General features: G+C 38.4%; 3 protein-coding genes across 16 annotated transcripts; 2 read left to right on the top strand and 1 right to left on the bottom strand.

The window, feature by feature from the left end:
- Positions 1-126: 126 nt before the first annotated feature.
- On the top strand, positions 127-10,522 carry LOC117831810. The gene is made up of 10 exons (XM_034710687.1): positions 127-213; positions 291-368; positions 557-589; positions 4,154-4,240; positions 4,363-4,457; positions 4,577-4,794; positions 4,869-4,961; positions 5,065-5,151; positions 5,244-5,309; positions 7,915-10,522. Exons 1-10 carry the CDS (start codon positions 151-153, stop codon positions 7,974-7,976), a joined length of 882 nt encoding a protein of 293 aa, XP_034566578.1. The 5' UTR covers positions 127-150; the 3' UTR covers positions 7,977-10,522.
- c20h17orf75 (chromosome 20 C17orf75 homolog) lies at positions 8,117-16,875 on the bottom strand. Of its 2 annotated transcripts, XM_034710684.1 has the most exons (10): positions 16,491-16,875; positions 14,866-14,940; positions 14,319-14,444; positions 13,979-14,107; positions 13,739-13,799; positions 13,526-13,645; positions 11,007-11,071; positions 10,741-10,880; positions 10,547-10,650; positions 8,117-10,277 (listed from the first exon to the last, which is right to left on the bottom strand). In XM_034710684.1, the coding sequence occupies exons 1-10, from the start codon at positions 16,631-16,633 to the stop codon at positions 10,062-10,064; spliced, it is 1,179 nt and encodes a 392-aa protein (XP_034566575.1). In that variant the 5' UTR covers positions 16,634-16,875; the 3' UTR covers positions 8,117-10,061. The 2 variants fall into 2 exon arrangements, with proteins under 2 accessions (XP_034566575.1, XP_034566576.1); XM_034710685.1 differs by lacking the exon at positions 14,866-14,940.
- An 85-nt stretch (positions 16,876-16,960) lies between these two features.
- Positions 16,961-25,062, top strand: znf207a (zinc finger protein 207, a). Of its 13 annotated transcripts, none has more exons than XM_034710670.1 (12): positions 16,961-17,079; positions 17,448-17,475; positions 17,763-17,830; positions 18,725-18,851; positions 18,933-19,071; positions 19,148-19,330; positions 19,554-19,629; positions 19,711-19,781; positions 19,897-20,051; positions 22,073-22,259; positions 22,444-22,579; positions 22,790-23,538. In XM_034710670.1, the coding sequence occupies exons 3-12, from the start codon at positions 17,790-17,792 to the stop codon at positions 23,016-23,018; spliced, it is 1,344 nt and encodes a 447-aa protein (XP_034566561.1). In that variant the 5' UTR covers positions 16,961-17,079; positions 17,448-17,475; positions 17,763-17,789; the 3' UTR covers positions 23,019-23,538. The 13 variants fall into 13 exon arrangements, with proteins under 13 accessions (XP_034566561.1, XP_034566562.1, XP_034566570.1 ...); XM_034710679.1 differs by lacking the exons at positions 16,961-17,079; positions 17,448-17,475 and adding an exon at positions 23,829-25,062 and having other exon boundaries at positions 17,552-17,830; positions 22,790-22,977; positions 23,220-23,300; XM_034710681.1 differs by lacking the exons at positions 16,961-17,079; positions 17,448-17,475 and adding an exon at positions 23,829-25,062 and having other exon boundaries at positions 17,555-17,830; positions 22,790-22,912; positions 23,220-23,300.
- The last annotated feature ends 165 nt before the right edge of the window (positions 25,063-25,227 follow it).

Genomic DNA, 25,227 nt, shown 5'->3' on the forward strand with positions numbered 1-25,227 from the left:
TGAATAGAGAAGTGAGTAAAGTATGCAGCGGTGGAGGATACTGCTCTCGCCTCGCATAAGGAGGAAGTCACACATGCACACACACACACACAGGTAGACCAGTTTTTAACAAGTACTAGCCACAGTGTGAAAATACCACAGAGGGCTAACATGTCTAAAGATGGGACTTATTTATTGTTTGAGGGCTTTCTGCAGAAAAGAAAAGATACGATGGTAAGTTATATCTCTTCAAGTTAAGTTGTATAAAGAAGTGTCTTTGGTTGATAGTTTTTTTATTTTACTTTGTGTAGAAAATAAGGTGGGCAACTTACTGGTTCAGGCTTCAAAACACAACCTTGTTCTTCTACACTAGGGAGAACTGCAGTGCTGTAAGTAAACACTGTTTTGTAAAGTATCAAAGGTATTCAGTGTAACAACTCTTCTTTTACTTCACGTCTCTGGTAGAAAATAACTAGGAAAGTCTATATTTATTAGTACTGTAATCATCCTTCAACTGTTTCTGACTACAGAGATACAAATGAGTTAAGTTCTTATATCTACATTGCTCCCTTTACAGTCACACCTGCGAGGCTATTACTACATTTGCACAGTAAGTCCAACCTTTGTTTATATTTTAAGTCTCTGAAAAGGACTGAGGTAATAGTACTTCAGTAATTCCAGGCTGATTTTTGCTTTCTACATCTTGTAGTATTAAACATTCTACTCCCCTTGTCAGATACCAAATACATAAAACTGATACTCCATGTGAATTAATAAACATACCTTTATGTGTTGTTGAAATAAGCCTTATATGTAGTATCTGAAACTACAACTGATTGCTTAGTACAGCTTGACATTCAGATTCAGATTCAGACAACTTTATTGATCCCAAGAAGGGAAATTCATTTATAGCTTACCATACAACATTTAACATCTACAACACATCCATCATATATACATGCTACAAGTCACAAGTAGAGCACCGGGTCTGTACATGGGACTAGAGGGTCTGTGGAGGACAGCAATAAGTTAATAACAGTAAAATACGACAATGATTAAAAGACAATATAATCTCTTGTCATACCAATGTTATTTAAAATGACTAAAAAGACTGCCGTCTCAGTTTAAAAGCCTGATAGAAGACGGGATAAAAGACTTTGAGTACCGATTAGTTCTCCTCAAGGGTGCATAAACATACATGCCTTGTATTGTGAAGGCTGATGCCAATATCAATATTAGGCAAGGCATGTTTGTTTGAACAGCACATTTCAGGGAAAAAGGCTACTCACAGTGCTTCAAACAAGACAAAAACGTAGTGACAGAGGATGTTTAAAAATCATTAATAGAGACCATCAAAACAGATATTAAAATATAAGCATGACAGTTACAATGCAGGGTTATATAAGTACCAACACTCTGTCACTGCCCTGACAGACTGGCCGTATCAACACTCAGACGTACACATTTTTTTGTGTGTGTTTTTTTGGTCTTTCCACCATATTGTTTATGGTACACAGCCCTCTTACACAGCCCAGCTGTAAGGCCACTATTTTATCATACATGAGCAAACAGTAATAAGACAAGCTCTAATGTCACTGTTGAGTTGAGAGGCATAAGGAGAACAGGTGCTGGGATACAGGTACACATGCATAGCAAGTCGTTGCATTCACACAGTGAGCAAACTTTTGAGCTAGATTGAAAAATTGGCTTTTCTCTCAGGATGTCACCAATATGACTACATTTTTTTTCAGAAGGGTGCTTTTATTACACAACATCCTTTATCAGAGAATATCTATGTATTATTATGCACCCTGCACCTTTCTTCTAACACTGCATGTTAGCACTTTTGTCTGTCTGAACCTGAAGCAGTGAGTGGCACCTACTCCTGTTGTTCCCTCCTCTCTAGATCCTTGCTTGTCTTGCACTTACTCTTACATGTGCGCTGCTTTGAACAAAAGCGTGTCCTAAATTAGATTGTAATGTTATAGAACTGTCATACTGTGCTGCACATAACTGTATACAGTGATGAGAGTATTGTAAACTATAGAGTCCGAGCACTCTGCTGATTAAAATAGGTCATGGCACTGTATCTAAATCATCCAATGTGTTGTTTCCGCATTCAATTTTCTGTAAGAGAAGTTTTTGTAAAGCACATATTGAAAAATCCTGCATAGGCAACAAACCAATATACACTAACAATCAAAAGTGTAGACACACCTTCTCATTCAATGTTTTTTATCTATTTTAATTATTTCCGTCATTGTATTTTAATACTGAAGACATCAAAACTATGAAATAATATGGTTTTGCCATAATATGGATTACAACAGTAGTTAAATAGGGCTCTCGGGTACTAACCCTATCCTGAACAACACAACTGATGGTCTAAAACACATTAAGAAGGCAAGTCATTCTACAAATTAACTCTTAACAAGGCTCACGTTAATTAGAAACCATTCCAGGAGACCACTTCATGAAGCAGACTGAGAGAATACCAAGAGTGTGCAAAGCTGTCATGAAGGAAAAAGGGGGCTACTTTATGGAATATAAAATATAAAACATATTCTGTTTGTTTAACACTTTTTTGTTAATTACATAATTCCATACATTTTCTTTCATAGTTTTGATGTCTTTGTTATTAATCTACAGTGTTCAAATAATTAAAATAAATACAAACCCTTGAATGAGAAGGTGTTTCCAAACTTTTGACTGGTAGTGTATATCTGTGTTAGTCCAGATTATAAAAACCATCTGATACAACAATCTGACTCTAATTCCTTTACTGTATATTTATGCATTGAACTGTCATTATAAGCAAACAAATGTACAACATCAGGTAAAACTTTTCTAGAGTTATCATTTTGCATAAACACATTTTAGCTTCTACAAATTAAAAAGAATATTCTGATGCTAATACTAATGTTCTTTGACTCATACAACATCTCACTCAAGCCAGGAGAGAGGACCAGCCCTCAGGATGTTTTTTTACTATCGTATATCAGTTGTATCACATGATCATAATGAGCATTCCCAGCTCTCTAAATTTTATGTAAAAGTATGATCTGCAAAATTCACAAAAATTCAATAAACACACTCTCCACTGGTAAAAACTGTTAAAATTTTCGCACTTAATTTCCTTACTTATACTCATTACACTTCCAAAGTTTGTAAGATTGATTTCAAACTCGTGTTGACCTTTGTATCTTGACAATTACACTTTCTCTGCCTCGGAATAATTAATAATTAGTATTAAGTTCCTTGTTGAGCCTAATCTCTACTATAGTAAGAGAGCCAAGTAATAGGCTAATACCTAACTTGAAGGCTGAAGACTCAAAGAGTTCAGAATTCCTTTTAGCCACAGAAAGTGTAACGTTCAAGATACAAATGTCATCAAGGGCTCAAACTGAAGATTACAAGCGTGACACTTGAAACTACAAACTCCTGGGATGGCCAAAGGTATGGGCTAAATCCATCCCTTATCTATACTGCTTTTCTCATTTAGGGTCTGTTCCTGGACAGGTTGCCAGTTTATCACAGGGCAATCAAGTAGAGACAAACAATGATCCACACACGGGACGCTGGTGGCCTAGCGGTCTAGGCGCCCCGTATGTAGAGGCTACAGTCCTCGTCGCAGGGGTCGCCGGTTCGATTCCCGGCCGGACGACCATTTCCTGCATGTCTTCCCCCACTCTCTACTCCCCACATTTCCTGTCTCTCTCCACCTGTCCTATAAAATAAAGGCAAAAAGGCCAAAAATATAACTTTAAAAAAAAAAAAAAAAAAAATGATACACACACAAACAGGCAATTTAGAGCGACCAATTACTCTCCCACAGTCTTTGTGAGGAGGCCGGAGCCCGGGAGAATCCACACATACACAAAGAGTGCATGCAAACTCCACACAGAGTCTTCTGCCTAGCCAGGGATTCAGACCAGGTCCCTTTTTAAAGTGAAGCAGCAGAGCTACCACCACCAACTAGAAGTACCAGTGAAAACCGGTGGTAAAAAACATCCATTGGGCGTGTTCTGGCACAAGTGCTGCTATATTTATTAAAGCAAAAGATGTCACTTCTTTCTCCTCTTCAGTGTCTTTGTCTAAAGTAAGAAAATGTAGCTGATTATTGATTAACTAGGTGTATCTGTATCTGTCTGTATCTATTCACCTGTTGGATTAGGTGCAGTCAGTGCGGGAGGTCCAAAGAGAGGACAGCAAGCGCTTCATGTTTGAGATCATCATGACGAATGGAAAGAGAAAAATGTTGGTGAGTCAGCACTGTGGTTTTATTCTTTACCACTTTCAAAGTGCAGGCACAGATCGAAGCAAGGCCTGGTTACCGAGGCCCCCTTGTGCAACCTGTGTGCGTTTGTGTGTGTGCATGTGCAGGCTGCAGAGACAGCTGCTCTCAGACAGGAGTGGGTGGCACACCTCTGGCAAGCCATGCATCTTTCTTCTTCGGGGAGTTCAAACAGAAGCACACAGTAAGGGGGAAAAAGGGCTTTACCTTCAGAGCAGATCTGAATTTCAACTCCTCATTTGATCGTCTTTCTTGTTTTAATTCTTCTTCACACAATACTCGAACCATGTCTCTTCTCCTCAGCCTCCAAGTGTGTGAGCATCGAGACAGAATGAACAGCATCATCCCTGTCAGCTCACAGAGAGACAGTGTGATTGACTATCTGCCTCCTCGGCCCCTCTCGGCCCCCGTATCCCACATCCACCATGACATTAGGAGCATCACCTCTCCTGCCTGCCTACCCGAGAATCTTGAAGCTCTTGAAGAGCCCACATACCAAAACCTAGAGCTAAACCAAGCTGGTAAACATGAACTGATTTCACTGATTGAAATAAACTAAGTTGAGCTGTTTTTTAAGCTGGCTGACTGTTTACAGGTGGAAGTGTGGACAGCCCTCAGTGCTCCAGGGGGTTCAGCAATGCAGAGCGAACAAAAGAAGGAGACTACGACTTCTTACCAGTTAGAAAAAGTATGATTTTAAATATCTATTTAACTCTTGGTGATGTTAAAGGTAGTGAAATGATGGTTAAACATCTAAACTGGCTCTGGTGTGTAATGTTCTGTCTCTTCAGAGGTGTGTGAGATCAACGATTCAACAGAGACGACAGAGGGTGTGTATGACGTACCTGTCTCCTTCAGGAGGGTTGATGAACATGCAGGTAGGATTAGCAGTTATTATAGTTTCCATTATAACAGTGGCTCAATTTGATCCACTTGATATCATAAAAATAATATTTTTCTCCCATTTTAGACCGAACAGAAAGCATATATGATGTTCCAAGCTCTTTATTGAGGAAGCTGTCTGATCACTCTTCAGGTAAAACCTTGTCACGTTACCTCCACATCTTTTCTCTTTTTTGATTGGATTTGATTTGATGAATTTATTTCAAACATTTAAAAGTAAAATAGAAAAAAAAAACATATAAGTAAAAAAGAAGAAATTGTTATACAAAAAAAACAAACCCAAATCAATCAGTTCCATTAGCAAGCACTGAAACATTTTACTTTACATGCACAAAAAGTAGTAGGAAGAAGTTAAAACTTATCTAATCCTACTCCTTTATTCACTAGTTTCTCGCATTATATGAGTTTGGCGTCTTGGTTCCGACCTCATTCCTCCTCGCAATCTATTTTTACATGCAGAAATTGAGGAGTGATGAGTTAATATCTTACATCCCCTTTAGTCAGAACCTGCAGGTGGATGTTAGGGATGAAAGTTAGATCGCGGGGACAAGAAATCTTGCTGCTTAAATAGACTGGAGGATCCATTTGGATTGTGAGATTGACACGAGTATGAAATAAGTGCAGCTCCAGTTTTCTGCTTGATCTGGCTTCGAGACACCAGTCCATCATTTAAATCCAGAATTTCAGTTTTCTTTGTATACAGTGAGACTCTAGTTGTGTAATGACCAGTGGTGGACAGTAACAGAGTAAATTTACTTGAGTACTGTACTTACATACATTTTTTGAGTATCTGTACTTTACTTGAGTATTGTTTTTTTGGGGAACTTATTACTTTTACTCCACTACATTTGAAAGACAAATATCATACTTTTAACTCCACTACATTTCTATCAATGCTCTAGTTACTCACTACTTCTGATTTGAAGTCAGCTGATGATTTTTATTTTCTGAAATCAGATCCCAAAGACCGTAAACTGTTTGTGTACTTGTGTTAGGTTTGTCTAAATCAGGGGTTCCCAAACTTTTCAGCCTGCAAACCCCAAAATATAGGTGCCAAAAACTTGTGACCCCTACTGTCCCTCGAAGTGATTAAATGTTGCTTCATACTTCATTTACTTCAACTTCAAAATTAGTTTACCTACATAATTAACTGTTAGCCAACCCTAACCCTAACTTTAGGAGACATCTGGCAACAAAGAAAGGCAGAAAACCAATGAAATGTACTCATTTGCAGGGTTCTATTTAAAATGTAACTATATTTTTACAATAATGGGTTAAATAAGCAAATTTATATTACTTGAAAAATATATAAAAAAACTGGAAGACATCTCGCGAACCTCCATTGGTGTCCCACAACCACTCAGGGGGTCCTGACCCACACTTTGGGAACCCCTGGTCTAAATGGTGTAGCCATATCTTGGTTGAGCAAAGTTCAAATGCAGAGCAGACGTTATTCTAATCAGTCCGTTCATTTAGTTGTTGTAATGATTGCTATGACGTAGAGGGATGATGATTCTCTACCTGAGCACCGGGGCCATATTTTAAGCCCACGTTTGAGGTTTTTGAAATAAAGAATGATTCGTATTGATGTAATTCTCCGATCTGTTTACCACAAAAACTTCATCACAGCTTACAAAACATCAGCATCTAACCTGAGAAAACGTCAAGGTCTGTAGCTAGCAAACTTGTTTTTTTCCAGATGAACATTTTAAACTTGTCTGTGCTTGTTGCAACTTAGTTTATATTCCATGGTATACTTTTTAGATATACTACCAGTCAAAAGTTTGGACAGACCTTCTCATTCAATGGTTTTAATTTATTTTAATTATTTTAATTATTTTGGACATTGTAGATTAATACTGAAGACATCAAAACTATGAAATAATTTGGTTTTGCCATAATATGGATTACAACAGTAGTCAAATAGGGCTATCCATTGTGTACTACCTTACCTCTGATCAACACAACTGATGGTCTCAAACACATTAAGAAGGCAAATCATTCTACAAATGGACTCTTGACAAGGCTGATGTTCATTAGAAACCATTCCACGAGACCACTTCATGAAGAAGACTGAGAGAGTACCAAGAGTGTGCAAAGCTGTCATGAAGGAAAAAAGGGGGCTACTTTAGGGAATATAAAATATAAAACATATTCTGGTTTGTTTAACACTTTTTTGTTAATTAAATAATTCCATTTATGTTCTTTCATAGTTTTGATGTCTTTGTTATTAATCTACAGTGTTTCAAATAATTAAAATAAATACAAATCCTTGAATGAGAAGGTGTGTCCAAACTTTTGACTGGTAGTGTATGAAATAATGTTTTTTAGATAAACATAATGTAGCAGAATGTACACCGATGCATGCTTTGTGAATATATGTTTGGAGATATTTTAATAAAAAGTACTTTGAATACTTAAGTATTTTTAAAAGCAAGTACTCCAGGACTTTAACTCAAGTCATAATCTGACTGAACAACTTCGACTTGTATTGGAGCAATGTCTGACCAGGAGGATCTATACTTTGACTGAAGTAATGAAGACGTGTACTTTGTCCACCACTGGTAATGACACAACTTCAATGTGAAATATGAGACATTAAAAAGATCATCTATAAACACCTTGCCTGAATCCATCAAAACACAGTTTCCTGTCTTGTACTTAACGTGTTTTTATTTGTTGAGGTGTTTCTAAGCGTGTAGATTTTAATCTTTCACACATTGTTTTTGTGGTTGCAGAGGAGCAGCTGACAGATGGAGTCAACTGGATCACATCAACTCATACAGAGTCAAGTCAGTGACCTGTGGAGAGTTTTGCTGCCACATATCTGTAGATTTGATCGCGATTCTCTGACAGGTATTAGCACAGCAGGAGACATGTAAAAACTGTTGTTACCATCGCTAAGCTTCTGTATTCAAAAGAGCATACATGACCCTGACAGAGAGATTCTATTACTGTATTTATTTCAGCTCCTTCTTTGCACACCAGAGAACCACACAGACATTAATAAGCATTGAGAACGCTTGGTACAGAAATGACTTCATATTACAGAACGGGGCAGTCACATTGTGGTTTACAGGGTTAGATGCCTTTCTACAAGTTGATCATAGCTTTCTAGTAAACAAAACACCAACTTTTATATTGCTGTATACAAACTTTGGACTGGTTTACAGGAATGGTTTGAGACACTTGAGCTGCAGGTCCACTGGAAGATAAATTAAACTTGGGCATGCTAATCTTTTCTGTAAGCCCTAAATATCTATATATCATTTTTCCATAAATATTTCTATTTTTTTTTTTACAGAAAACAAATGATGAGTAAATGTTTAGGGACATGATGACAGATTTTTTCACACTACGCATCGAGCTGGTAATGCTGGGAAGATAAAAATATTACACCACTGATTTCCCAAACAACGATTAAACCCACATCTAACATCACTCCATAAGACAAGTTGTATGTACATTATCCATTAGGAAAATAATACAGTAGTGCAGGTACTGGTTTGAAGTATAAACAAAAGCAAGGCGTATGTAACAAGCATAAAAGTGATCTGTGCATTCTCAACATGTTCCTTCTCCAAAGAAAATGAGTACGATCAAATATAAACAATAATAAAGGAATATTTGCACATCAGTAAGAAAATCATAAATCCACTCCAGGAGCAGCCTCTTTACATTAGATTGGTTCTTTGTCATCATCATTGTCAGTTAGCAACATAATAGTATTTGGTTCATTAAGATGATACACTCACAATAAAATAGCCTATGATAAAGTTTAGAGGAAAGTGCCACTCAACCCTTACACTGATATTTATTTTCAACTACCATCACTGAGATTATAACCTATCTATTCTTTCCTAATATAATCTCCAAATATAATACTCTGTCACTGAGATGTAGTGATGTTTCAGAGTTGGTCCACTATTCTTAGGCAAAAAAAAAAAGACACGTTTGTTGAAGGTCTATTGTTACGTTGTCAGTGTTTTACAGTACATGTTTCAGATCTGATCACCACTCTGAGAACTGAGAAGCAAATGTAATCAGCTGTAAAGCCAGTACAGGAAGAATGTGTTTTAATAACTCATTATAACATGAATCCCCCATGTAGGAGGTTGTTTAGTCGAAATGTCCCGACTGTCAAAGCTTTTATCTAGCAAAGTGATATTAAATATAGGATGTAGTGCTATGATTAAAAGAGTATTAGGTAATCTGCTGTCATAGGTTGGCCACACACGAGACGATTTTAGGCCGATTTAGGACCTGATGAGTTAGTGCTATATGACTATTCCACTTCTCTCTACCAAATCAAAGCCTCCCCATCCTGGGATCATAAATACCAAGCATGTTTGATATATATAATTCTAGGTAGGACTGCTGCTGACAGAATATTCACAATAACCAATGAGAGGAGCAGACTGGGAAGCATCACCAACCAGCGCTATAAGCCACACCTATTTGTCTTCTCAGCAAGGATTACCTGTGAGATCTTGTGTCTGTGGAATCTCCACTGTGAGATCTTTCCACAGACAAATACACACATCTTTCCACATTTTTTCCAATGTATTTTTATCTTATTTTATTTTTTATTCTTATTCTTTACCTTTATTTTATTTTAACTTTGTAAGTGTATTGTCGTACTCTCCTGTCTATTGCTGAAAACTGCTGTAACTATTTTTCTGGTCAAGTGTGTGGTCTAACGGTCTTAGTGGAGTCGTCAAGTGTTTGTGTTCAGGCGATTGTTACTGTCCTTATATGTGTGTGCTCTCCCACAGTTTTAAAGTTGGTTAAGATCCAAAAGTCGGCTAGTGTGTGGCCAACCTACCAGAAACAGATGAGGTTTCCAGCCCTCAAAAACGTAGAGTTATTTTGTTTTTCAATGTGATCAAGCCTGGGCCTGGGATTGCTCCCTGAGGAACTCCTCCAGGACAGAAATGATGCTGCAGGCTTCAGGCAGGTCGCTGTGCTCCGCTCTGGCATTCTGCAGCAACACATCCCCATTTCCACAGCCCTGCAGGAACTGGCAGCAGCGGAACAGGGCGTAGTGACTCATCTCTGCTTGCCGCACGTAACGCTTCAGGCTGTTCATGTCCTGGATCGCCTGCGCAGGGTAGAGAAAAGTGGTTGATAGAGAGGAAGAGAAGTGGAAGAGATCAGGATGAAAGCTGAGTTGCACTGTGTATCAGCCAAGAGGAACTTATTACTACTGCTCAAAGATCATCCTGTGGACTAATGGGATTTTAAGATTCAATATGATACCAAACTCATTGTGACTTTTTAATAGAACAATAAAAGGCTGTATGCAAAGATGCAATTAAATTAAATCCAGATATTTGGAAACAGTTACTGTGTATCTGTTCTTGTTCTTACCTTAAGTTTGAAGTTCTCCAGAATCTGTCTGAGCAGGAAAGGATTACAACGCTCTGCAGCGTTCAGAAAAGCCTGGATCCAGTCATCGCAGAAACGATTACTGACTAGAGGACGAAATCATCTTTCTTTTAGACCATGTCTTCATAAAGTGATGTGAAATCAAGAGGAATATGTCCTACAGTAGTATGACCTACCAGAGTTGGAGAGAGTGGGCGGGCTGGTGGAGCAGTCTATGATGAGGTCGGAGGGTGTGTCCTCTGAGATAGCTTTACACAGAGATGCTGCTGTAGTGTCTTGTTGGGACAGACCCTGAAGACTGGCTGCTTTGATGAACCTTCAGAATGAAAACAACATTTAAGAGTTACAGAGAGACATATAGAACAGACAGACAGACTGAATTGTAGGCAGTCTGAGGGTTTTAATGCGGTGTGTGCTGGGCTGTCTGCTAGGACTATCTTACCTGGACACATCAGCCTTTGTCTTGTCATCTGAATTAGTGACCTCCACAGGTGTGTGACTCAAAGCCTGTATAAAGGAAAAGAATGAAGGGAAATAATGTATTTGTAGTTTTACATTTGGCTAGCTTAATGAGCATTTCAGAGAGAACAGTTCACCCTAAAAAAATACTTACTTTTACCCTTACCCTTAGTGTTTCTATTCTATTGTTATTTGAGTGGCAAATCACACTAGCTTCAAAGAACTAACACTAATGTGTTTCTTTAAGGTTATTTTCTACTCCTGATATTGTTTAGTTGACTTGATTTACCTACTTCCATACTCACTCACTACTTCCTATCATAGTAATCAATAAAAAGTCTTAAACATCTTGTATTTCTTCATCCCTTGCAGCTTTAGTCACTTCCAATTTACCTCTTCCTGCCTAACATTTTACTAATAACCTAGTGGTTATTAATACCCTTAAAATATGGTTACAATTCAGGCAAAACTTTGGTTTGAAACATTTTCTAAGCCAAAGCCCTATATGTAACAATCACCTCTTTCCCCCAGCTAGTTTGGACTCTGCATTTTCTTTTTGGCAAAGGTTGGGTATTTCTCAATTTAAAGACATGTACATAATGGTTTGTTTGCAAGCTTTGAAGAGCTGTCACAAAAATGTGATCTCCCTCGATCCAGCCTATTCTGTTACTTCCAGATCCGACATTTCCTCCAACATCATGGTCCCGACTTTCCGAATAGACCTTTAGCTCTGGGCTTAGATGATATACTTGCGATTCCTCTTGCATCGAAAGGTCTGATTTCTATATCCTCTCTTAAAAACACATCTCTTGCAAAGATTAAGGCGGATTGGGAAAATGAACTGGGGGAGGTCTTGGATGAGGATAACTGGAACTTTGCTCAACAAAGAATAAATTATAGTACTTCCTGTGCAAAGTTGAACATTATACAATTCAAACTTCTGCATCCGGCTCAATTCTCCAAAGCAAGACTTTGAAAAATATATCCAGGTGTAGATACTAGATGTGACAGATGTCATAATACTCCCGCTAATTTAACTCATGTTTTGGTCATGTCCTGCTCTTTCATCTTACTGGGGTGTGATCTTTGATAGTGATGTGCGGATCGATACTGAAATATCGATACTTCCGATACCAGATCTTTTTGCTCTAAAATCGATTCTCAAATCAAAATATCGATACTTTTGATACTTCAATCATTTGAGACAGTGTATATCATTAACAGGAACACAGTGGAAAGTAACTAAACCATTGAGATCTTGTCTAAATGATACGCGGTTGGTGGGAACTACTAGTTCTAGTTCTTAATAATAAAACAATTATTTATTGTAATTGTTTTATTGTTTTACTTATATTCTTTTTTGTTTGTGTTTAAAACACCATTTTGACATATTTCATATGATTGTGTCCTCTGTTTTTTCTGTTGTTGTATCAGCTCGACTATATCGTAAATGAGGCCGCTTCCTCGATATACTTACAAGTTTAAAATAAATAAAAAAATAACTCAGATATACACTACTTTTTTTAGATTTACCAGATACAATAGGTGTATTTGCACAAAGTATCGGTATCGGATCGGTATCGCCGATACCAGCCTGAATTTTACACAGTATCGGATCGGAAAGGAAATCGGTGGTATCGAACATCACTAATCTTTGATACTATATCAAGGGCTCTTGATATTGAACTTTGACCAAGTGCAGCTGCAGCTATATTTGGTATTACAGTTGAAGATAACTGCAAATTGAGAAGTAGACATAAAGACGTTATTGCGTTTAAAACACTGCTTGCACGCAGAAGAATATTTCTGCATTGGAAGTCATCGAGCCCACCCAAAGCGCCTCTGTGCCTGAGTGACTTATTGCACTTCATACAATTAGAAAAAACAAAATATTCACTGAGAGGGGAACACATTTCACAGCATCTGGGATCCAGTTTTAATGTATTTAGGTAAACTTCAAACTTTACCGGATATTACATAGAAGAGAAAATCAACGACAGAGGAGTAGTACCCTGTGTGCCAGGTTGGGGTTGGGGGGGTTCTAGTCTTGTTTTACTTTCAGTTTTGTTTTATTTTGTGTGTTTCTGTGTTTATTATCCCTAATACCTGCTTGTCATTAATAGATGTTAATACAAAAAACATTTAAAAAAAAAAAGTCTTAAATATTGATCTGTTTCTACAAGAGAGGTGTTAAAACTGCAGTCATGCCAGTATGTTCTTGATCAATCAATCAATCAATCAATCAATCAATCAATCAATCAATCAATCAATCAATCAATCAATCAATCAAATCAATCAATCAATCAATCAATAAATCAATCAATCTTTATTTGTATAGCGCCAAATCACAACAAATGTTATCTCATGCATTATGATATGAAAAAAAAATCTTTTCAATCCTACCTTTGCATTTAACATTTATTTTTCATCATAATAATGTTCAGACTGAAGGGTGTGGATGCTATCGTTAGTCATAATAAGGCAAGGTAAAAACTGACTTACAGCATGAAGTAAGAAGCTGATGTTGCTCTGGACAAGCTGGACCACCCGATGAATGTGCATCACAGACTCCTCATACCACCGGCTCAGATAGGGACGCACCTCCGTTTCAAGGTTTTGCAGCTTGCACAAACAAAACACACCAACAAAATAATTTTACATTCAAATGTAGGAGCTGATACATTCTTTTATAATACCATTTCGGAGTTTTCATACCTCTGGAGTTTGCAAGCTGCTGTGCAGGCCTTGAACGTATTTATCAAGCTCTATTCTAAATGTTTACAGGGTCAAGGAGTCAGATGTATTTTTTTTTCTCTGTATAACGCATAAGAAAAACAGCAATACAGGAAAGAGCATTTTCAAATGTCAAAGATAATGCATATAATTACTTCTGGAGGACCTTGGGTAACGCTTAACCACAATGACAGAATACAATAGACTGTGCACAAAGGATATAGGTTCAGTCCTTTTTCGGAGCCGCCCATGAAGCAGATGACGTATCCATTTCCATCAGCATCCGGCTGCTCAGGAGATCTTTCCTGCTCCACGAGACAGCAGTAGCAACCGACTGCCTGCTCAGGGATACTGGGAACAGTGAAAACCAACACATCTGTGTTAATCAACTGATAATTATTTTCAGTCTCATTATTTACAGATGTTTTTTTCTCTATCAGAATCAAGAAGAATAAAGTCAAACATCATCTTTGGTTGTTTGTCCTAACACTGTAACTGCATCCCTATTTGTCAGTATGTAGCATATAAGTGATTGAAGTTGTGAGGGGTGTAAAATGAATACCTCAGTTCTACAGTGGCGATGTTGCCCATGCCTCCCAGCAGAGCTCCTTTGCTCAGCCTCCTTGAAATATACGTCCGCAGCTCAGGTTCGGCCTCAGATGGCAGGCTGCTGTCGACGAGTGTCAGGCTGTGGGTGTGATAGAAAGTCAGTGTGGATTCAAGCAGCCTTTAAGGGGCAGTGATGAACATGGGAAGCCACTGAAGTCGATGGAAAACAGATGGAGAAAGCTGATGATTAGCCACAACCAACACAACACACAACTGAGTCACATAGCTCACCTATACCCAGGCTTTGACAAGAATCTCATTCATGTTTTCAACACATGGTGGAAGTGAGGATTCAGAATGGGAGAGAGTAAAAGCCCATGTAACTCAGCAGCAATCAGCAATGACCAATCAGAACAAAATCAGGAATGAGAACAGCAATGATTCCATGTTGATTGGATGTCCTGTAGCAGCACGTGGATACACCAATAGACAACAGTGAAAGCCAAAGAGAAACGACCACTGAAAGCAAGAGGAAGGAAGGCGGATGACTCTTTGGTTACCTAAAGTCATCATGACTGGTTGTGGAGTCTGCTCGTCTCTGGTTCCATGCTTCATTTTCCCCAGAAGCCTCAGATCTACGACAATTGACAGTTCACTTATCACCTTGTTAGTCTGCAATGAATCATTCTCTTTGCCTAGATGAGTGTGACTGTTGGCATTTTCAGGAACTAGGTGAACACAATCTCACAAGTCCTTTGAAAATCACGGACAGCATATCAAATTAAGCAGTGATACAAACAGAAATGCATTAACAGTCAGGACGAGGAAAAAGAACGTGTTAAATAACAGAATAAAATCACTGTAAACAGTAGGGCTGCACAATGAATCACAATGTGTTTGTTATTGCAATATGAGCATTAATAATAAATGCTGTAAATTATCACAATTAACTGGAAAATTATGTAAATGAGCGAAGCTTATCACTCAGCATGTGAATATAATATCTTATATATGATGGTGTTAAACTTGATATGCACTGTAGACTATTTGTTTATTCATCCCACATCATGTCGGTATCGCAATATTGAACAATGTTATCGCACATAGCAAAGAAATTGTTTTTCAAATTGTGACGACACTGAAGTTAGCATCTGATTTGCAGCTACAAATTCAACTGTTACAGGGATGGTTAAAGCTTCTGTGAGGGGTTTATGTCTGGTTACAAAACAGAGTTCAATTAACAGTAATGCCTCTTTATGACCTACAAAAGCAAACATGAGCATCAAAAACAAGACTGACCGTTTCTAGACTGTAGTTTTTAACGCCTGTAACAGCAAGGAGGGGGTAGGTGTCAGACACACCATATACAGCACGCTAGGGACTTTTTTTTAAAGTTGTTCTGCAGAAAATATTCACAGTGAGTTGTTATTTCACTGTTAAACCAAAGCAGGTAGGATTTTTTGTCACAAAGCACTACTTGCATATTTCATCAAGGATGTAAGAGGAACCACAGGGGGCCCAAAATCAACACAAACAGAAAGTTCCTCACAGGAGCTTTAAGTAAACCAGGTCCTGATCCAAACCCACAATACCTGGACCTATCAGATCTGGACTAAATTGTCAAATATAATTTACAGACTTTATAAAACACAATTTCAGATTTGTGAAACCATTATTCTGTGTGGAAATGCAAAAAAAAAGAACAAAAAAAACCCCGCAATTTCACTGCATTGAAGCCTCTCTAGGATAATCTTGTCCAGATCTGACAAGTCTAAGATTGTGATTCTGGACCAGAAGCACCTGGTCCATTGTGGTCTAGACTGAAAAAAAAAGCAAAGTCTTACCTAATTGCATTTTTACTAATAGAAAAAGTTTCACATATCTGAAGCTGCTATTGTCTTTCGTTTATCTAGGATATCACATTCCAGATCTGACAAGTATACTCGTTTTGGATCAGGACCTTGTTTACATACATTTTCCCTCTAACAGCCGGATCGGAGGCTGCAAATCAGATGCAAACATCAGCGTCGTCATATTGTGCAGGTCCAATAATGGGATGATTTCATGATATTAATGTCCCCAAGACATCTAACGTTAAAACTAACTGTAAATACCCCTGCTGGGCTTCAATATTCATATTAGTTGTAGCAGAGCTGTAACTTGGACAGGTAATATCTAGCATTACCTTGTGCCTTGATAAAGATAGATGGTGTAGTAGCAATTCAGCTGAGTTTTCTGGCTGTATCCAGATATGTCTTCGCTGTCAAAGTCATCCCTCTCTTCCACGTCAATTGAGTCCTGGAAGGACGAGGTTTGGGAGGTAAACATGATCCCACCGCCGCACCAAGCGAGCTAGTAACCGGAAAAAGTATCAGATACAAATTACGTTTCTCTACTATTAATCTGTGCGAAGTTTGTAGACAGGTGTGTTTGACGTTGGGATGAATGGCCTCTATTTAAATTGCAAAAGTATCCATGCAAATACAGCAGCAGATATCGCTTTAGCATCTAGGTTCCTTGTGCGCATGCTCACAGCTCTTCAGTGCATCTTGACTAATGTCCGGCTCGCAAGTTACTTTGGATGTCAGTTCCGGGAGCATTTCATCCTCATTTATTTATACAGTCTGATTTCATCGCTCAATGCCGCTCAATGCACACAATTAATATAAGTGGAGCCATTTTGGACTCATTGAAATTTTCTACATAAATGGCATGTTAGCTGTGTCCCTACGGAAGAGGATTAGGGCCACTGGAATAAATAAATACAAATTAAGGTCAAACATTTTTTTATTAATATTATTCTGAGAAAAAAGTCAGAATTATGAGAGTAAAGTCATAATAATAATAATTAAAAAAATTCTCGCATTAATTTTTTTCTGAGATTAGAGTCATAATTTTGACTTTAATCTTATAGTAATAATTAAAAAAATTATCGCCTTAATTTTTTTTTTTGAGATTAGAGTCATAATTCTGACTTTAATCTCAGAATTCTGACTGTAATCTCAGAATGTTGACTTTAATCTCAGAATTCTGACTTTTTTCTCAGAACAATAATAATAATAATGAAAAAAAATGACTCCCTAAGTATTTCATTAAGATTATTTCTTATCAATTTATTATAACATTTTTTTTTTTATCTAAGACTGACAATCCTTGAATGGACAACGAAGGTAGTTGTGTATGGTTGTTGTGCTATTCTTTGGTGTATGCGTAAATTATATGTTGCATGACTCGATGTATAGAAGGGAAAACATAGTCAACAAATAAACTTGATGAAGTGGAAGAAATGAAAGTACAATAATGTTTCTTGTAGTAGCAGTAGTGGTAATTTTGGACCACCAGAGGTTGCTGTGGTAGCATTGTGTCGTTGTTCTCGACATTCGACGCCATCTTTACTTCCTTCAGTCCAGCTGGTTGACATGGTGGATTTCGTGTGTGTGTTTTTATTTTGGAGTAGCAGGTAGGAAACTGACAGCTGACTAACATGGGGAGAAAGAAGAAAAAGCAAATGAAGCCTTGGTGCTGGTATCCTTTTCTGTTATGTGTTAAATATTATGTTGCTCTGTGTCTGTAATAGATACCGTTATTCTGTTTATTAAGCTAACGTTTACTGTACACTAACCTGTGTATTGGTGTTTCAATATGTAGCCTGTATTTATCCCAGATTGTCTTTCTTCTGCAGAGAAAATTTATATTTTTGAAGAGTTCAAAGAAGTTGTCTTTACAAAGGGGATCTTTGTGCGAAGGATACTGTTCTGTGACCTCTAAGAGCATTAGAAGTAGTTGATTTGATTTCCCTTTAACGACCTGAGAGAAAGAACAACATATAAACATAATAACAGATCTCTGTCCTTTTGATTAATGTAAAGTTTAAAATTTTAAATTGATTTTAAATTCTAAACATTTCGTAAATTAGAAAGTCAAACAACAACCTATTATTTATGTAATACCTGTAGTAAGATTCTTCTTGATTTTAGGTGTAATTTAATATTTATTTGACATGAATTCTGGTTACAAATGTTTTTATTATGGGGGACAGGCAATTCAATTTTTTTCTCAAACAATTTGAATTTAAAAAACTTTGTATTATTTTTTGTATCACGTTTTTCAAGGAATTATCATTATTTCCAGGTTCCTTGAAATGGACTAACCCTAACAACACCCTTGTCTTTATGAATACTTATCAGCTTTCTATTAATTTGCCATTTTTGACCAAAGACAGACAATTCATTTTCCAAATCTTTTTTTCATCTATTTAATTTGTCTGTCCTAATCATATGGAACTGATTTATTTGTCATATCTTGATTTATTTCACTTTGTACTCCCTGCGTGTTGCTAAATTTTACTGTGCAATAGAGCTGAATAGTGTATTATGAATTGCATTTGTCAATAATGTTCATCCTAAACAGTAATCTCAGGTACTGTAACAGAGACTTTGACGATGAAAAGATTCTCATCCAGCATCAGAAGGCCAAACATTTCAAGTGTCACATCTGTCATAAAAAACTGTACACTGGCCCCGGGCTTGCAATCCACTGCATGCAGGTGAGGAAATAATCGAGCAGACTATCTTCCAAAAATCATGTTTGCATAGGAAAATAGTTACACGCTGTCACTCTTTCATAGGTGCATAAAGAGACCATTGATGGAGTTCCTAATGCAATACCTGGACGGACAGATATAGAGTTGGAAATATACGGCATGGAGGGTATTCCAGAAAAAGACATGGAGGAGAGGAGACGAGTGTTAGAACAAAAGAATCAAGGTATTACCACCTCAAAATTCCAGTTCACTCTTGTTATTGTTGTTTTTGAGACTTATTAAACTGTCCCTTTTGTCAGACACTCAGAAGAAAAAGACGAACCAGGATGACTCTGATGAGTACGATGAAGATGACGAGCCTGGTCCTTCCTTCCAGCCGCCTGCTACAGTTCAGCCACAGGCAAGCTTCATCCCCCCGATGACCCAACCTGGCATGCTCCCTGGCTCAGGTGCACCAGGGATACCACCGGGCAGTTACTCAGGTAGGGAAGATAAGACACGATTCAAAAATAGATATCACTTTTATCAGGGTTAATGAACCTGGGCTGTTGCTTATTTCAAAGAATTGATGCCACTTTCTAAATACGAAAGGTAGTAGTTTGCACCTTTGGAATATCAGTGTTTATAGAAGCAAATATGCATTTCAATTGTTATATGTTTTTCTGTTAACACTGAAGTTTCTTCAAACGACTCTTTTCGTTACAGGAATCCCCCCCATGATGCCAGGTGTCCCTCCTATGATGCCAGGAATGCCCCCCGTACTGCCAGGAATGCCTCCTGGGTAAAGTTCAGGATGCCGAAGTCTAGACTGTCAGATTTTTATTAACCCCCTCCCTTTATTTTAAACACTTTTTGTGTTCAGGATGATACCAATGGGTGGGATGATGCCTCCAGGTCCAGGGATACCTTCAATGATACCAGGCATGCCACCAGGTAATGTCGCACCAGGGGTTGCTTTAATACGTCATTCATTCAGAAGTCATTTGTGATCATAATTTTCTAGACAAACTTCTGTGTTTGTATATTGAATCTGCACTGCTGTTTCCAGGCATGCCTCCTCCTGTAGCCCACCGTACAAGCCTCACACACATGGCTCAGGTCGCCCCTGCTGCAAACATGCTGACCAGACCTTCTCTTCCTGCTGCCTCTCCCCCCTCAGCCCAGCCGGATGTCACAAAGCCTCTTTTCCCCATTGCTGGTCAGGTACAATCTTTGTCACAACATTTACCGCCTTCCTTTTCCCTCACAACCCTGATCTGTGAAGAACATAATCTTGATAGGGGGATGTTTGACACACTGTGTGCTCACACTGGTCATTATTAAGGACTAGGGTTGCAAAGGAGTGGAAAATTTCAGGTAAATTTCCAGAAAGTTAAGATGGGAAATTATGGGAATTTATGGGAATTAACTGGGAATTGTGCGTAATCTAATGGAAAGGTATCATATCCAAACATAAATATTTGTTTTGTTATAAGCAGACATCCATCCAAAATAATACAATTAAAACAGATTTATTTGTAAGTAGAACTTTATCAAGTGTTGAATATTTTATTGAACAATCAATTTTCATTGAAGAACAAAAACATGAATGTTGAGTTAAATATAACTCATCCCCCTGAACCAATCCATTCAAAAATTAACAAAAATGCAATCCCAACAAAGTCCCATTCAAAATGTTAAATAAAAAGAGCCCCTCTCACTCCAAAAAAAAAGCCCCATTCAACATGCAAATAAAAAAGCATCTTCCCTCAAGCTTCTCAAGCCTAGCCTCTGCAGGATTCTAGAAATCATCTGTGCATGTGATGGAGGAATGCACAGTGCATGCAAGGGGTATGGTCTCAATAGCCCTGCAGTAAGCAGTGTGCTATGTGCATGTGATTGAGGAATAGCATAGATATTCATCCGTACTTCCATGAAATTTGGCTGTTTTAGTCAGGATTATGCTAAAATATATATTCCCCAACTATATTTAAGTTCCCTATTAAGAGCCAACCTTCAATTTAGTAAATTCCTGGTTTATTCCAGTTAATTCCCATGGAAAGTTTCCAACTTTGAAAATTCCCAGAATTTTGCAACCCTATTAAGGACACTTTACTCAGTCTCTAGCAAAAGAATGACCTTATTCACATTTCCTATTTCTACATCTCTCCCTGTGCTGCAGATGGGTAGTTGCATTGCAAGTACAACTGCGGGCTCATCATGTGCAGAGTCTCAGTCTTCCTCCCCTAAAGCTCTGTTCTCAGTCACATCTCACGTACGCAGCTGTCTGCCTGCTCTACTCTGTCAACCTGCTGCTTTATGATTGGCATGCACAGTTTGGCTGAGGTGTATGCTGGGAATTACTTCAGTTTTATTTGCCTAAGCTGTTGAAATCTAATTGCTCATGTCAGCAGACAGTACTCAAAAATGTTTTATTTTTTTGTGGTGCTAGCAACATGCTTTTATTTTATTTTATACAGCTCTGCATTTATTGAAAACTCTGGAAAAGTGAGCTTATCCTTCTGATCCAAATCAAAGAATGGAGAGAAATGCAGATTTGTAAAGTGGGCTTCTTATTTCTGAGCTGACGAATTTAAGCACAGGATGCTCCTTTTTTTGCTGGCTTGACCTTCAAGGCTGCACTTGAGTCATACTTTACAGGTTTACTCTCCCATGTGTGAAACGACAGCAGTTTTAACATGATGTAGAAAAAACAACACACCTGGTGTTATGTCTTTGAAGTAGAAATACACATTGACGCCTCATTACATGCTATGATTAGAGTATGACATATTTTGGCAAGGATGTAATTTTTTACATTTTGATTTGATTTCTTTTACAGAAATCCCACATACAGAGTTCATTGTATCATTAATCCAGGGGAGAGAGGGCTTGTCGACTTGTTCATGTCAGTAATTTTCAACAATCTCTCAGTAGTAATTAGCTTTACGAGCAGCTGTGAAATCGTACAGCCTAAGGAGATCATTGCAGTACCTCTGAGGATAAAGTAAGACAGTTATTTCTACGATTTTGGCGAACTTCCCCGAACATGTTCAAGAGGAATACTGAGACAGCTCAGTCCATTTAATCAAAACATTATGAAAGCTCTCACGTGACTGAATATACGCTTCAATAAAAACAGTTACCTTAAAGTATGACTTCAAGTCCCCCTCTCTGCTCAAAAATGACCTTCTTTTCAGCAGACTCTTTCTAATGACTTTTCTCATCTCCCCCCTCTGACTCAGCATACACTATCAGGGTCCCCCCCCCCTCCCCCATCGACCTCCTCTGACTCCTCAATGCCCACATTCCCGGCCTACACTCAGGCCACCGTAGCTGTGTCCAGCCCAAACGCCGGCAGCAGTACCGTCTCCAAACCTCCCTCCACTGTGACCAGTAAGCCCGCCACCCTCACCACCTCCAGTGCAACCAGTAAGTTGATCCACCCTGATGAGGATATCTCACTGGTGAGTAGTCCAGCTGAAACTCTGTTTTACATGTGTAGAAATGTTTTGCAGTAAGTCAGAAATTGTATTAACAGACTTTTCTTATTTATTGTATCACTACATCATTTCTCAGTTGTGTTATCTTTCTCTTTTGTGTCTGTGTCCTGCAGGAAGAGTTGCGAGCTCAGCTGCCAAGGTATCAGCGCAATATTCCCCGCCAAGGCCAGACTACTGCTGCCCCATCAGTGGGTCCTGTGGGTGGCATGATGTCTCCCCAGCAGCCCAGCATGAGGCAACCTGTACCTGGTACACACTGCCTGCGTGTTGTTCAAGTGTCAATATTCCATAAGTCTTCATCTATTCTTTTTTATGTGCCATCCCTTCACATTATGACATGAATGTAACAGGAAGCACAGCCTCAAAGAGCTGCGAGTGGCTGTAGACTCTTGGTCCAGGTTTTGTTGTGACTAAGCACATGATATTTGACTTGAAGCTAACAAACCTTTGTCTCCATAGGCCAGTATGGCGGTCCACCTCAGGGAATGCCAGGCTACATACCAGGAGGAATGCCTCCATATGGACAGGCCCCTCCTGTGGGTCCCCCAGGGTACCAGGGAGCTCCTCCACGCCCCCCCATAGGTATGAGGCCTCCCGTCATGTCTCCAGAAGGCCGCTACTGAAGCCCACCTCCCTCTCTTCAATAGGTTTGGACGCTCAACCCTTTTCTAATGTCCTCAGCTGCTAGTAGAAAACTCAGCAAAGGTGTTCTTGCACCACAATGACTATTTACTACACAGCTATGAGGACTCTGAATACACAGCAAACAAAAGAGCTATAACAGCATCACAGAGGGCATGGGAAATATTTACTCTGTACTTAACCAAGACGATAACTGTTGTTTCAAACCCTCTCTGTTCTGTGGCTTCTTTTCTCATGTTTCATTTAGGTGTGTAGAAGTGTAGTAGATTTGGTTCGTAGTGTTGTGAAGGCGCTGGACTTACATGGGCAGTATCCTCCCTTTATCAAGGCAAGTTTTCTGTAAATACTCTTCTGTTCTTAGATAAAACAGTGAGGCCTTCACAGCACGCAGTGCTGTTGGACTTTGTGTCCCCAACTTTGTTTGGTGAGGGCTTCATATTCCTGTTTATGTTTTCACTCTGTTTAATGTCATAATGAGGTAACCCGTTTAAAAAGAGGAGGATCTAAGTGAAATGGTAAATGTATGTTGTAAACCTGTATTGTAATAAAATGTGGTAAAAATGTAAGACTCTTCTTTGGGACGTTTGTGGGACTTCACAGCAGGTTTGTACTCCAGTGATAGACTGCAGGTTGATTGTAATGTTGCCGTCTTAAAGATGAATGGTATTGACAAATGTGCATCTGTGCTTTCAACTTGTAATCAACTGTATTGTATTAAATGTCTTCTTTTGACAGTAAATTGATGCTTTGTACGTGGCAGACTAGCCTGTGACACACTGAGTGTACTGTACAGCTGACTAACTTCTGGCTCGCTGATGGCTGTAGTGCTAAAACTCAGATTTCTCTCTCCCTGTAGCGATGCCATGGGGGACTGGCTGAGGCCGTGTCTCAGTGTAGCCCTGTTCAGCCTGAGGCAAGTCTCACTGTTTTCTGTCTCTCATTCATTACCAGGGGCCCTCACAGCAAGCACGCTGTTGGATCTCAATGTCCCCAAACTTGCAGCAAGTTTGGTGAAGGCCCTTGTTTGTGTTGTTGCATTTAGGTACCATTGTTCAGGCATGTTAGCTCATGTGAATTGATTGGTAATGTTAAACTGCTACGTGTCACCTGACCTGTCTTTTTTGGTAAGAGCATCAGGAATGTCTGTTTTCCTTTAGTAACTTCTCACAGAGAGTACAGAGTTATTACATGAAAACACTCGTTTCCTTCTATACAAATAGTCCTACAGTGTTAAATATTGATGGCAGTCATTTGTTTGGAGCTCAGCATACAGACATAATCACCTACAGCCATACAGTCTGTAAATGTAACATGTGTTTGGGGTTTTCTGATGAACACTTTGCTTTTCGTATGCTTCATATACATACAGCTTTACCACTCAATCCTGTTTGTTTTATCAGCTCCCCTCACTTGATCATTTGAGTTTTACTTCTTACATGAAGGAGAATCTCTGCCAGTAACAGGTCAGTTAAAGCTGTAAGTACCTCTGCCTTCGTTTTAATTTCAGAACTTTGTTTGGTTTTCACAAGTTATGAACCTTGTGTGTTTGACCTGCACATAAAACTTGCCTTCAGTTCTTCAACATTTTACAATCATGATCTTAAAGAAGATGACAAAACAATAGATGATGATTATTTCTAGTAGAAGTTTTAACTAACATGATCAGCATCTCAATAAAGTTTCAGTTACAAAGTTGATGCTCAGCTTGGGTAATAGAGGCAGAGTCTTCTCTGGTAAGTATTGGCTCATATTGTCTGATAAATGTTAATCCAGTGATTGTTTTGCTCTCCTGTGCAACAAATCTCCAGTTTTAGCATCAAATATTGCTAAATAAAGACTACAAAGCTTTTACTTTAAATGAAACCTTTCCCATATTTTCTTCTGCTTGTTTATATTCAATAACTAACCCTGACCCAGCTTCGAAGGTTTGCAAGAAATCCAGTTCCGCTTAAAAGTCAAGTCAAATCTTCAGTTTCATCATTAATATTGATTTTACAATCGGTCTCCCAAAAAAATGATTTTATTTGTTACATCTGAACCAAATGTGGATGTTTGTTTTTCCTTTAATAAACCACTTTATTGAACCTTGACATCATGTGTTTGTATTATTTCTAATCATTAACCTAATGCATGTTGCTCCTAGTGTTGTAGAATTTAACAGCATTTAGCCAAACAGACTGTTAGAGCCTGGAGTATTACCCTTTACTCCACCACCAGTAGAAGTGAAATTGATTTTGGTGAAGATATATGAGTGA

Source organism: Notolabrus celidotus, chromosome 20, assembly GCF_009762535.1.
Source record: "Notolabrus celidotus isolate fNotCel1 chromosome 20, fNotCel1.pri, whole genome shotgun sequence".
Classification (NCBI taxonomy): Eukaryota; Metazoa; Chordata; class Actinopteri; order Labriformes; family Labridae; genus Notolabrus; species Notolabrus celidotus.